General features: G+C 41.4%; 1 protein-coding gene across 4 annotated transcripts in view; it reads left to right on the top strand.

The window, feature by feature from the left end:
• Positions 1-7,531, top strand: part of OSBPL3 (oxysterol binding protein-like 3) — a 135,233-nt gene extending 127,702 nt beyond the window's left edge. For all 4 annotated transcript variants that reach the window (XM_010855375.1, XM_010855373.1, XM_010855374.1 and 1 more), the window contains one exon: positions 3,860-7,531. In XM_010855375.1, coding sequence (XP_010853677.1) covers positions 3,860-3,956 — 97 coding nt within the window. In that variant the 3' untranslated portion in view covers positions 3,957-7,531. The remainder of the gene's footprint in view (positions 1-3,859) is intronic.
• Positions 7,532-14,531: the final 7,000 nt, after the last annotated feature.

Here is a 14,531-nt window from a genome sequence, read left to right as displayed (position 1 = left end):
CCTGGAGAAGGCAATAGCACCCCACTCCAGTACTCTTGCCTGGAAAATCCCATGGATGGAGGAGCCTGGTGGGCTGCAGTCCATGGGGTTGCTAAGAGTCAGACACGACTGAGCGACTTCACTTTCCCTTTTCACTTTCATGCATTGAAGAAGGAAATGGCAACCCACTCCAGTGTTCTTGCCTGGAGAATCCCAGGGACGGGGGAGCCTGGTGGGCTGCCGTCTATGGGGTTGCACAGAGTCAGACATGACTGAAGCGACTTAGCAGCAGCAGCAGCATACACTTAAAATGGATTATATGTGTATAATGGACTCAGTCAGCTGAGTCCGTTTGCTGTCCACCTGAAACTATCACAACATTGTTAATTGGCTATACCCCAATACAAAATTAAAAAAAAAAAAAACTATGTTCCTAAGAATGTGGATAAATATGTACTCCTCACTTTTTCTAAAACATGTGACAGTATCAGTCAACATTACAAGTGCACATACTCTTTGACCCAGATGTTTTAACTTACAGGAATTTTTAATATAATAAATCTCACACACATACAAAATAACATATGTTTTGTTTATAATAGCTAGAGGTTGACAACACAGTGTCCACCAGTCAAGTACCTGTTAAATCGTGGTCCATCCCCACAATGGAATATCATGCAACTGTTTAAAAAGGAAACGAGGAATTCCTTTTTGCCAGAGAAACCAAACTTTCCCTGCAGAAGACAAATGGTGAATATTAACTTTGCAAGGTGTGAGGCCTCAATAGTGATGACTCAACCCTGCTGTGCAATGCAAAAGCAGCAATAGTGAATACTTGAATGAACAGGCATGGTATGTTCCGATTAAATGGAATTGCAAAGATAAGCCAGCTGCTGGATTTGGCCATTAAGCTATAGTTTGCTGATCTTATTTTGACAATGGAAAAGGATTACAAGTATATATGTTATGTAAAAACTTAAGGGGTAGGACACCATCCAGGGCTACCATTGTATGAAAAAAAGGAGAGGAGTGGAGCATGCATGTGCGTGCATGCAAGCTCACACACATGAATTTCTCTGAAAGAGTGAAGCTGCTAAGATTATTGTCTCTGAGGAAAACCAGGATGCTGGGAGTAGGATGGAAAAATTCAGCTCTCCACTCTTAAGAACCTTTTGAATTTGGGTCTATGTAATATCTAGTATTATACGATTATACAGTGGAAGTGACAAATAGAGTCAAAGGAATTAGATTTGAGAGTGTCTAAAGAACTATGGGCAGAGGTTTGTGACATTGTATAGGAGGCAGTGATCAGGACCATCCCCAAGAAAAAGAAATACAAAAAAGGCAAAATGATTGTCTGAGGAGGCCTTACAAATAGCTGAGAAAAAAAAGAGAAGCAAAAGGCAAAGGAGAAAAGGAAATATATATCCATCTGAATGCAGAGTTCCAAAGAATAGCAAGAAGAGATAAGAGAGACTTCCCCAGTGATCAGTGCAAAGAAATAGAAGAAATCAGTGCAAAGAAAACAGTAGAATGGGAAAGACTAGAGGTCTCTTCAAGAAAATTAGAGATACCAAGGGAACATTTCATGCAAAGATGGGCCCAATAAAAGACAAAAACAGTATGGACCTAACAGAAGTGGAATATATTAAGAAGAGGCGGCAACAATACTCAGAAGACTTATACAAAAAAAGATCTTCATGACTCAGATAACCATGATGGTGTGATCACTCACTTAGAGCCAGACATCCTGGAGTGAGAAGTCAAATGGGCCTTAGAAAGCATCACTATGAACAAAGCTAGTGGAGGTGATGGAATTCCAGTTGAGCTATTTCAAATCCTAAAAGATGATGCTTTGAAAGTGCTGCGCTCAATATGCCAGCCAATATGGGAAACTCAGCAGTGGCCACAGGACTGGAAAAGGTCAGTTTTCACTCCAGTCCCAAAGAAAGGCAATGCCAAAGAATGCTCAAACTATTGCATTTGCACAATTGTATTCATCTCACACGCTAGCAAAGTAATTCTCAAAATTCTCCAAGCCAGTCTTCAGCAGTACGTAAACCAAGAACTTCCAGATGCTCAAGCTGGATTTAGAAAAGGCAGAGGAACCAGAGATCAAATTGCCAACATCCGTTGGATCATCGAAAAAGCAAGAGAATTCCAGAAAAACATCTACTTCTGCTTTGTTGACTATCCCAAGGCGTTTAACTGTGTGGATCACAATAAACTGTGGAAACTTCTTAAGGAGATGGGAATACCAGACCACCTGACGTGCCTTTTAGGAAATCTGTATACAGTTAGAACTGGACATGGAACAACAGACTGGTTCCAAATAGGGAAAGGAGTACATCAAGGCTGTTTATTGTCACCCTGCTTAGCACTTATATGCAGAGTACATCATGAGAAACACTGGGCTGGATGAAGCACAAGCTGGAATCAAGATTGCTGGGAGAAATATCAATAACCTCAGACATGCAGATGATACCACCCTTATGGCAGAAAGTGAAGAGGAACTAAAGCGCTTCTTGATGAAAGTGAAAGAGGAGAGTGAAAAAGTTGGCTTAAAGCTCAAAATTCAGAAAACGAAGATCATGTCATCCAGTCCCATCACTTTATGGCAAATAGATGGGGAAACAGTGGTTGACTTTATTTTTCTGGGCTCCAAAATCACTGCAGATGGTGACTGCAGCCATGAAATTAAAAGACGCTTACTCCTTGGAAGGAAAGTTATGACCAACTTAGACAGAATATTAAAAAGCAGAGACATTACTTTGTCAACAAAGGTCCGTCTGGTCAAGGCTATGGTTTTTCCAGTGGTCATGTATGGATATGAGAGTTGGACTATAAAGAAAGCTGAGTGCAGAAGAATTGATGCTTTTGAACTGTGGTGTTGGAGAAGACTCTTGAGAGTCCCTTGGACTGCAAGGAGATCCAACCAGTCCATCCTAAAGGAAATCAGTCCTGAACATTCTTTGGAAGGACTGATGTTGAGGCTGAAACTCCAATACTTTGGCCACCTGATGTGAAGAACTGCCTCATTAGAAGAGACGCTGATGTTGGGGAAGGATTGAAGGCAGGAAGAGAAGGGAACAACAGAGGATGAGATGGTTGGATGGCATCACCGCTCAATGGACATGAGTTTGAGCAAGCTCTGGGAGTTGGTGATGGACAGGGAGGCCTGGCGTGCTGCAGTCTATGGGGTTGCAAAGGGTTGGACATGACTGAGCGATCGAACTGAACTGAAAGTGAAAGAAAGTGAAGTCGCTCAGTCGTATCCGACTCTTTGCGGCCCCATGGACTGTAGCCTACCACGTTCCTCCCTCCATGGGATTCTCCAGGCAAGAGTACTGGAGTGGGTTGCCATTTCCTTCTCCAGGGGATCTTCCCAACCCAGGGATCTAACCCGGGTCTCCCACATTCCAGGCAGACGCTTTAACCTCTGAGCCACTGGGGAAGCCCAACTTTGAGTGACATCTAGTCAAATAGTTAACCAAGGCTGTTAACTCTAGACTGTGATGACTTCCAATTCCTTTCCTTTTTACTCTTAATTTATTATTTGATTTGAACAACCTGATTGATTTGCAGCATTTACATAGTCATACTCAAGCCATATTTTCTGTACCACAGACTCTTCCCTCACCCGTTTGTCTCAGGAGTACCATTTCTCACAGCCTCTAAGTTTGAGAAGCTGAAGTCAGAAGTAGCTAAACAGTCCAGTTCTGGACCACAGGGACAGAGTGTGCAGATGCAAATGATAATCTGGACGGGCAGCAGCGGGGGACGGGTGGAGGGCCGGGCAGGGCAGAGAGGAACTGAAAAGGGAAATAGAGACTATGACGATCTTGTCAAGAGCCTTCAACAAATTCTTTCACTTCCACAGGAAATCCATTGATGACTCTTGGGTGAGCAACGGCACCTACTTGGAACTTAGGAAAGATTTTGGTTTTTCCAAACTGGACCATCCTGTCTTGTGGTGAAAGAGGAAAGAACAAGACATCTTTGTGCTTCTCCTGCATTTGCTTTCTGAAGCCACCGTCTTGTGTCTGTATATTTAAACAATATTATCTAGAATGATCACTTGTGCTTCTTAGCTTAGCGTTGTAAGTATTTAAGTATATATTTTCTTCAGTAGGTTTCTTTACAATTTCAAATGTTATCATGATTGTTTATATGAATGTAGAACACCTTGATATTTCTTTTTATATATAAACTATTTAATAAAAATAAAAGATTGAATGTTAATGTGTGGGTTAAAAAAGAAACTTTAACACTAATTTTCCAAAGGTTAGGAAAATTCTAATTAAATTTATGCCTTATAAAATTAGGTTGTAAAGAAAATCCATCTCTCCCAGGTGCATTAAGAAAAAAGAATACCTAGGGTTACTCACCCATGCATAAGCTACCCAGGTTTATTTTGGTAGCTCAGGTATCTTTTTGCCTCAGACAGCTTTTGAATTGCTCACACAGAACAATTCTGCTGGTGCTGGAGTCTGAAGAATACTCGTATTTGCATTTCAGTGACTGGAGAGAATGGTATAAGATGAGTGAGATATGTTTTTATATAAGATGGGTGTGGTACCTTCTCAAAGAGGGAAACATTTGAAGTCATCCCTCCCTATAGTTTCATTGCCTATGTGCAAAATCATACAGAGAAAGTGTTGATAATTTGAGAAATCCCTATTTTTTAAATATCATAATGAATTCCCAAACAGTAGGAAATTTCTCCTTAGAGTTAAATCATTACAAGTTAAAAAAACTGTTTTCCTACTCCACCCCAACCTCCCCCACTATTTGCCCACATCTCTGTTGAACGTGGAATGACCCAATTTAGTGTTAAAATACACAGGGGATTCCACATGGCAGTTTGACTTTCCAGAAGTTTAATAAAGTAGCTGATTGTTTTAAGTAACTCAACACATTTTCCTTAAATACTGTTTTGGTATTTTCTACCTCTTAATAAGCAATGTATTTTAGATCTTGTATTAAAAAGTTTGACCATCTGCCTTATAGAAAAATGTAGAGAATTGAGTTCTTCCTTTGTGCTGTGTTCTGATAAAGCTTTAAATGTCTTCTTATCCCCTTCCCACACTTTCTTCTTAACTCATATCACTCATTTGTGAGTTTTGCAGCAGTCTTGAATGATACAGATTATAACTACCAAAAGGAGAAACTTTGCCTTTTTAAATGTGTTATTGCCAATTACAATAATAGAATATGTACAGTAGTTGAATTCTGTGATCAAAGCAGTTCCAATTTCTGCCCGTATCACTTTAAAACCAAAGCTTGAGTTTTAAGCATTTTCCTCTAAAGTCCATAACAACCCTATGGGGATATCAAGTAAAATGATGTGGTAAAAAAAAATTTCTCCAGAAAACATTTTTAGATATTTAAATAACATCAAAGAATGCTATGAGTGAAAAATCAAATAAGTAATGGAAAAAGCATGCACTGTTTTTCAGTGTCACACAAACAACTAGTTAGAGAGTGTTCCATTTTCAAAATAGAGTTAAAGTGGATCACTAGCCTTTTGGAATCTGCAAGTGACTGGCATTTTAAAATAATATGCGATTCATTAAATATTGCTTTCATCCATTTCATTTTATCAAGACGTCGAGATGAACACAGTGAGAATATCATTTCCATTTCTAATGAAAACGATCAAATTCTTTGGTATGGGCTTTGTTCTTTTCTTTTCAAGCTTGTATCAGAATTCTGCTCACAGACAGGAAGAAGAGGCCTGTGGATTTTAAGGGTACTCCAGGGGAAAACAAATCTCATTTTCACAGTGTGAAGGTAAATGTAGAACTTGAGTAATACTGACTGCGGCAGAGGTTGGCTCAAAACAAGAACAAAACATGCAGCCTGAATGGATGTAGCTTTGTCATGAGGTCTTTGGCAAGTCTTTAATTGCCCCAGTTGCTATTTCAATTGATCTTATATTTCATTTTGTAATCACAAGGATCAAGGGACCAAACATCACCTTTGTAGTCATTTGAGATGGGAGTGTGGATAAATTTGAATATGCACGCCAATTTTAAAACCTATTAGTACCCACCTCTATAAAGGGTTTTTCTGACATTTAAATGGCTTGGTGACACATCCTATTATAATCCTCAAATTCCCTTGAGGGGGAAACAGCTTCTTTTTTCCTTCAGTCTCTACTCTCAAAAGCACCTTCTCAACCTAATTTGTATCTCAAGGACATTTTATAGTCTTAAGATGAAGGAAGCAGAAACATGGCATTGTTTGAGGACTGAGGCAGAACTGACTTTTCCAGATTTTGGATCTCCCAATTACATAATGCCAATCACTTCATCGCTGAAGGTACACGTTGTAACCTCTATTTTATTCCTGGTCATCCCATCCCAAATGTATGGTGAACCACACCACTGTTCTTGGAAATGGGACCGCGTGCAGTCCAGTTTCCCACATTACACCCCAGGTAACGTGGTGCTGCTGCCCCTGCTGGTCGTCCCAAGCTGCAAGAGATGCTTTTCAGGAAGGGGCCACAGTCTCCTGTGTAGCCAGGCAGATCACTCCCTCCGCAGGTCCCAAAGCCTAAGATGGTATTTCCTGGGGTGAAATGTAATAATCAAAGTCTCAGTGCAGCTTCTTTCTCCATGCCATTCACCTCCTAGAAGCCAGGCTGGTTCTGGTACTAACTAAACAGACGGAGTTCACTTTAAGACAACCGTCATTATCCCCACAGAATGCCCAGACAGCCCCCACAGCCTCATGTGCTTCCTATAGACTCTCTGGGAGAGTAAAATAGACAAACCATTCATTAAAAAAAATATTTACTTCATTTGGGCTGCTGCTTTTCTCACATCCTATTTTTAATTACTTCCAGTAAATCATTGACTTGGGCTTCAAGCACTGTCCTTCTGTGTTTTCCACATTTATGACGAGTGACCTTGTCCTACCATTAATAATGTCAACACTAAAAGAAAAATGATAAAGGTTCTGTTTGGTTGTTGAAACTTGTTGTAGGTCTAATACTTATCCTGTAAATTATATTATGCCTTCCGCTATCATAGAATTTCTCAGACCTTTTAGTTATGAATAGGAGCAATAAGCAGTTGTATTGACATAATTTATTTAAGTGTCTTTAATTTTGATATTAACATTGGCATAACTCTATTTTTGCTACCAAATGATAGCTATTTTCATGTGCTCAACTTTCCCTACATTGTATTAATCTGTTGCTTGGTGTTTGTCTCTATTTTTCTTTTTTGGAAATATAGACCATATAAGTATCTGCAAATTGCAGCAGTCTGAAATGCAAACCATTTTCAGGAACTTTGGTTTTGAGGAATGCAATGATCAGAGGTTGTTAATTTATTTGTGATGATTTTATCTTTGTCTCTTACCCTCAGAAGATACTATTTTTTTTAATGGATTTTGTAAATCTTTCATCTAACTGTTTATAAGATTATTTTCTGTTTAAAATTCCAGCCTTCCACCCATCCGCCGAGGCCTCCCCCAAAAGCTCCAACTAATTTGCTTTTTCCCCACGTGTAGCTAGTTGACTGAATAAATAACATGGAAAAAGGCTGCCCCTGTTGTTGTGTTTCCAGGTTAATGGGCATATGTGGCTGTTGATGGGACAGAGCAAGACTCCAGCTGAGATTCTTGAGGGAGAAACACACAAGATTAACTAAAGTGATGGGGTTGGAAATAAAAAAAATACCCCAGGACCCAAAGAACCCTGGAAACTTTGGCAAAAGTTGCCATATTTTTGGTCTGAACATTTCCGAGATATACTGCAAATGTAGGTCCCCCACCATTGGGACAAGAACCTGAGGGGGGCAGCTGGAGCTCCACACAGCCCCCAAGAAGCCCTCTCTGTTCAACCCAGCATGTTATGGAAATATCATTATTTTTTGTGTGTCCTAACATGAAAAAGGGAAATGCTGACCACCCACACTAATTTAATGGCCCTGGTGAATGGCTGACCCATCTCCTCCTACACCCAAGTTGTGTCCTCTGCAATACCCTGAACACTGAGCCTTCCCTGAAGTTCCATTTGGTTTAGTTCACATGTTTACAGTGTCACACATACACTGGGCCGCAGAGTTACACACATAAAGTCTTTGCCTCCCCCAAAACACTAAAGAGACAACCAGAAGCCACTCATGAACCTTGATTGGATCCTGGCTTAAAAGAAAAACAAGCTATCAAATACATTTTGAGGACAGTAAGTGCAATTTGCATATAAGCATCATGAAATTATTGCTAACTTTCATATATGTATATGGCATTTGCCTGTTGATCTGTATCAAACCTGCCATTAAAGAAGGATCAACATTATTCCAAATAACATCACTAAAGGAAATCTTAAAAGGCAACTTCAGACTATTTTAACATTGTTGGAGTAGATATGAAAGCGTCCTAAGGTTTCAACTTGAAGAAGGCAATGAAATTTGAAGGTACAAGTTCTTAGCCTTTAGTTTATGAACTCAGCTGTATTATCTAGTAGAACTGATGAAATATCTGCATTAACATAATTAATATCCATCAGTGACCGGCAAATCAGGACATCAGGGCCCTAGCTGGTGCCAGTCAGGAGTTTCTTATTACGGACTAATTAGTTGGAGTTCCTTCAGGAAAGAGAAGCCAACACTATAGCTCAGGAGATTTTAATGAAGGGTCCACTTGTGGGCTATTAGCAGGATTAAAGCATAATAGCAACACTGGAGAGTTGTAACTGCTCCTGCAGAAGTTGGAGCTCTGAGGAGAGGAGGAGCTGTAGTGGAGGGACCTTCCGTCTCTGCCAGAAAATCCAGCCGAGAGTCGAGAAGAACTCTCCCAACCTTGGTCTTCTCCGGCCGCCATTCTCCTTGGTGGCTGAACCCAACAGGGCAGGGAGCCCCAAAGTGCAGTGCTCAGGCCCCAGGACAGGAGGAGGCCCTGGGCCAACAAAAAACAAGCACCTGGACTTTATGTTTACCGCCATCTTCTCGTAGGAGATTTTGGAGGAATTTTCAGTAAGTAAATAGGCTTTGGAACATTTTTTTTTAAAAATATAATTTGTTGTGGCTCCCAGTTATCTTCCAAGGATGAATTATGATTTACTGTGCTTTTTAAAAACTGGTTCTCCATGATATTATTGTTGTTGTCACACTTAAAATGAGTTAAGGGCAGCCTCTTCTTTATTAAATGCCATAGTTTAAACAGATAGCAACCTGGGAAAGACGTATCAGCTAAAGCAGTGATTTTTTTAAATTGGCTAATATGTTGGGAACTTTACACACGCACACGCTCTCTTTCTCTTTTTCTTCCTCTTCCTCTGAGGGTCAGACCTCACATAGTCTGTTGACCAACATTTGCTCACCACAAAGCAGGAACGCCACTTTCTAATGTCATGATTGTTCCAGGACTTAGAAAATGGCACGTTGGTAAGAAGTGTGTGTTTCTTTTCACAGCCTTTCATGCACTCCTTTTGTTGTCTTTGGGATGTAAAGGTAGGGGCCCTGACACCTCGTAGGCCTGCAGACAGGGAGCGGGCAGCCACTGAGATGGATGTTTTCTCTGAAAAACATTTTCTGACCCAGGAATGGCCCCAGACACTGGTGATACACAGCCTTCCTCCTTGAGAAGCTTCCAGTCTCCTGGGAGGCCAGTGGTCAGTGATTAATCGCAGAGTTTAAGCACGCCCCCGGGTGTGGTAAGAGGACCCCCAAATGAGAGGGGAGCAGTGTGGTGGATGGAGAGGAGGGCGGACCTCAGAGCCGGTGAAGGAAGGAGTGGGCTTGGCGGGCCTGGAAATCAGGGGGAGGGGGATGGGGAACCACGGGTGACTCACAGCTGCTCTCCGTGCCAGCTAAACTGCAGCGCAGCTTCCCAACCAGCGTCCAATGAAATTTTTGAGGTGTCACAATACGTGGTGTTTCCTCAGCCTGGAGCCATGGGACAAGGGTTGGGAGGAGGCAGGCATTGCTTAGGCACCCGAGTGGGCCAAGGAAATCCCCCTAGAGAACCCTTCTGCCTCTGCTGCAGAATCACATAAGCCTCCATGTCCCCCTCGCCATATATCCAAACACAGTTTAGTGAGGAAAAGGGAGGCCAAGCCTGGGAAACCTGAGAGTTTCACCATCTTTCCAGAAGTGACTGAGAATTGCAGGAACAGACTATCCAAATTATCAGACTAGATAATTTCTTTCTGTAATTTTTTATTGTGGTAAAATATACTGATACATGGGCTTCCCTGGTGGTTCAGATGATAAAGAATCCACTTGCAATGCAGGAGACCTGGGTTCGATCCCTGGGTCGGTAAGATCCCCTGGATAAGGGAATGGTTCCCTATTCCTGTATTTTTGCCTGGAGAATCCTGTGGACAGAGAAACCTGGCTGGCTGCAGTTCATGGAGTCACAAAGAGTCAGACACGACTGAGTGACCAACACACATGCACACACACACATTGATACATAAAGTTTTAACATTTTAACCATTTCCCCCTAGTTTTATTGAGCTTTGTTAGATGTATGGCACCATGTAAGTTTAAGGTGTAGAGCATAATGGCTTGACTTACATATCTTGTGACATCATTACCATAAGTTTAGTTGACATCATCTTCTCATATAGGTACAAAAAAAGACCAAAAAAAAAGTTTTTTTTTTTCCTTATGATAACTCTTGGGATCTACTCTCTAAACAACTTCCAATTTTACCATACGGCAGAGCTAGCTCTAGTCATGTTAGATATTACATTTCCAGTAATTATAGCTCAAGGTTTGTACATTTTTAAGTGTAAAAGTCAGTGGCATTAAGTGCGTTCACACTGTTGTGTGACCATCACCATTCTCCATCTCCAGAATCTTTTTCATCATCTCCTACTGAGATTCTGTATCTATTTAGACTAAACAAAATTAAACCTTGAATTGTTTTCTTGCTAAGCAATAGGTGAAAGGCTCATGAGGAAGACCACATCAGTTACCCACAAGGTGAAAGAATTAATTTTTCTCACTTCTGAGTTATAGTGTTACAGTTTTGCAGACTCACTATGGAAGTATTAACACAGCCCTATTTAGGCAAGGGGGCTTCTCTGGTGGCTTAGAGGTTAAAGCGTCTGCCTGCAGTGTGGGAGACCTGGGTTCAATCCCTGGGTCAGGAAGATCCCCTGGAGAAGGAAATGGCAACCCACTCCAGTATTCTTGCCAGAAGAATCCCATGGACAGAGGAGCCTGGTAGGCTGCAGTCCATGGGGTCATGAAGAGTTGGACACGACTGAGCGACTTTACTTTCACTTTCACTTCTTTAGGCAATCCCTATTTAATGGAAGTGTTTATTGAGAACCAGAAATTAAGCAATTTGACCAAACTCTCCCAATTTCTTAATAGCAGTGAGGGGATATGAGTGCATGTCTGGCATGTTTCAAAATCCAGCTCCTCTTGCTACAGAATGAGAGGGAAACAGTGAGATCCCAACTCCCTTTTCCCTTCCAAGTCCTTATTCTCTAATTTTAGTCCCAAAGGTCTCTGAAGCTGACATAGGGAGCTCATTGAACAGGAAAAGAACTCTGGGATGAGACTTGGGAACTTAATTCTAGTTATTGGTAAAACTTGAGTAGGTCACTTATCCACAAATCTCACATGGCCCCAACATCAAATGGACAAATTATTACTAAATTTCTCTCTGTGCTGCCAGATTGTGATCTTAAGACTAGGTAGGAATGTTCTTTGGTCAATCAATAAATATTCATGAGCACCAAACACATGCCAGACATAACCCCTGCCCCCATGGAGCTTACCTACACATTGGAGAATCTGCCCTAAATTATTCTTTTCTATTTTATCCTGAAAATGGAAAGTATTTGGCCACATGGAAGAATTACATTGCTTATTTATAAAACTGTCAGATTCTGAATCATCAAACTTTTGTAGAGTCAAAATGACCCAAGTGTGAATAATAGGCTGCAAAGTCTATTGATATGGTCCTTTGCCTACAGTCAACAATACAGGGAATACAGAAGAGATTTTAAAAATTAAGTTTCTGTTCTTGTGGAGCATAGAGTCTGGTGGGGGCAGAGAGTGGTGGCTGGAGGTGGAGACGGTGAGCTCATAAACAGGCAGATGAGTGGTGTGACAGATGTAAAAGTGCTATGGAGGAAAATATTCAAGAGTCGGGAGGGAAGATGAATATTTCAATACAAATACAAGTCTAAAGCAGGGATGTGTCTGGTGAGAGGAAGGAAGCCAGTGCAGGTGGAGCAGTGTGAGTTGGGGAGAGGATGCAAATCAAAATTAGGGCAGGGAGGTACTTGGGGTCAGAAGATTTTGTTTTTTGCCAAGTGGGATTAAAAGCCAATAAAGGGTTTTGAGCAGAGGAATGATATGATTTGACTTATAATTTTAAAAGGTCATCTGGCTGCGTGGCAGAGCTTGCAGGGGCCATAGGTGGACACAAGGAGCCAGTTAGGAGGTTGTTGGGCTCATTCAGAGAGAAATAGTGAAGGTTTGGACCAGGGTGGAAATAATGGAGTGGGAGGGAAGCAGAAAGAAACTGGAAATACTTTGAAGATAGAATCAACAGGACTGGCCAGAGTTAAGTTTGGAATGTGGGAGGAGAGAAGTCAAAGATGACTCCAAGGTCTGTGGCCTGAGCCACTAGAAGGATGAAGTTTCCGTGAACTGAAATAAGGAAGACTATGGGCAGAGTAGATTTGGGTGCTCTGATGAAAAAATTAGGTGGTAACTTTTTTCGAGAGTCCTTTTAAGTAGGCAGCTGGATACAAGTGCAGTGAAGGGTAATGCATCAGGCTTGAGTTGTTCACACCCTGTACATTTGACAAAGAAAAGACTGGACCTCAACCATCTCTTTCTTGTGAGATACCCTCTAAGCCCTTGGAATATCCCTGGGACTTTTATATACCTGGGACTTTGGACCATGCTAAATAGTTTACCGTAAAAATGTGGTTATGGTGGGGACTTTGGGCCACACTGTAGAAGTCTGAGCTCTGGAAGGGCTGGAAACCATCATCAGCCACATTGGTGCTCCATGCCAAAGTGACCAGCCCTGGACACCAAGGCTTCCCTGGTTGATGATACTCTGAATAAGTGGTCACACATTTTTGATAGGGTTGCTCAAGTGAGAAATGCCAGAGAGATTTAAGACTCCTCCACCTCCCTCATGCCCACATTCATGGGCCTGAGTCCTGCCCAGTCCACCACCTGAGAAGTTCCTCTTCCTTACCCACAGCACTGTCTCTGGCCAGCCCTTCCAGAGGTCAAACAGCATGGCCCAAAGGAAACTTGATGGTTCCTGCCTGGCCTAATGGAGCCCCTGACTGCAGTCACAGTGCCACCTCTCCATCCTCTAAGCCGCAACCGGAGTGGTTTTCCTAAGCTCTGTTCACAACATTAATCTCTTTAAAGTACATCTCTGCTCAGAACATCTCAACATGGCATGTGTGTAACACAGTGGTCACAAGTCCAGCCTTTCTAGTCAGAGACTTGGGTTTGTACCCTGGCTCTCCTGTTTCCTCTGTTCTGCCCTGGAGCTCACCCCCAAGGGCTGTTCCAAGGAGCACCTGCTGCTGCCATTTACTGATGGCTTACACCATGCCAATCACCACCCTTAAGGTTCCCTAAGTGTCCCCATGTCACTAAGGAGGAAATGGAGACCTAGGCTGAGGAACTTGCTTACAATCTCAGTCTCAGACTCGAAAAAACCATGATTCAAGTGTTCTTAGCCTCTAAAACAGCAGTTCTCAGAAAGTGATCTGGCATCCCCGCAATCTCTCAGTACCCATTCAAGGTGCACACGGTCTAAAATATTTTCATAATACTATTAAGACACTATTTTCCCTTTCCACTTTCCCTCTTGAATGTATAGAGGAGTTTTCCAGAGGCTGTATGACATGTGAATGTGTAAGGTTAATGCAGAAGCAGACGAGAAGTCAGCTGTCTTCTTTTAAGCCAGACAGTCAGGATATTTGCAAAAATATAAAATAGTGCTATTCTTCCCTCTAATATTTTTTGTGCTAGAGATTCTGGTTGTATTTATTTAAAAGTATGTTTTTATGTAAACATATAATGGTATATTATCCATAGTTTTTAGAATTAATATTCTTCAGTTTCTCAGTTTGAACTTCTAATACAGTAAATATCAATAGATATATATAACCTACATAAATAAAAGCTCCCTGGGGCTCTCTCTAATTTATAAGAGCATGAAGGTCTTTTAAGAGCATACAGTCTTTAAGAGGATATTTAAACTTGAGACCAAATAGTGTAATAAACACAGCATTATGCTGTACATGATATATATAAATTATAGTGTCTGATGGAGAATGAGGGCTCAATAAGTTGTTTTTACTATTTTATATGGTGCTGTAAATGAATAATATGTGTACTGGCCCATGACTACTCTATGTTTCACTTCCCCTCATGCATTCTTCTCCCCTGTTTTATTGAATTGCCTATAGTCTCAGATCCCCAAGCTTTGCACAGTCTGTCCCTCTTTGAGAAGGATCTCTCCCACCACATCTACCAAACTCACTTTCTCCCTTTCAAACCTCAGCTTAGGCATCTCTACCTTTTAGAAGGTGCCTG

Source organism: Bison bison, unplaced genomic scaffold (assembly GCF_000754665.1).
Source record: "Bison bison bison isolate TAMUID 2011002044 unplaced genomic scaffold, Bison_UMD1.0 scf7180017864364, whole genome shotgun sequence".
NCBI classification, from domain to species: Eukaryota; Metazoa; Chordata; class Mammalia; order Artiodactyla; family Bovidae; genus Bison; species Bison bison.
This window is presented reverse-complemented; position numbering and strand designations above follow the sequence as displayed.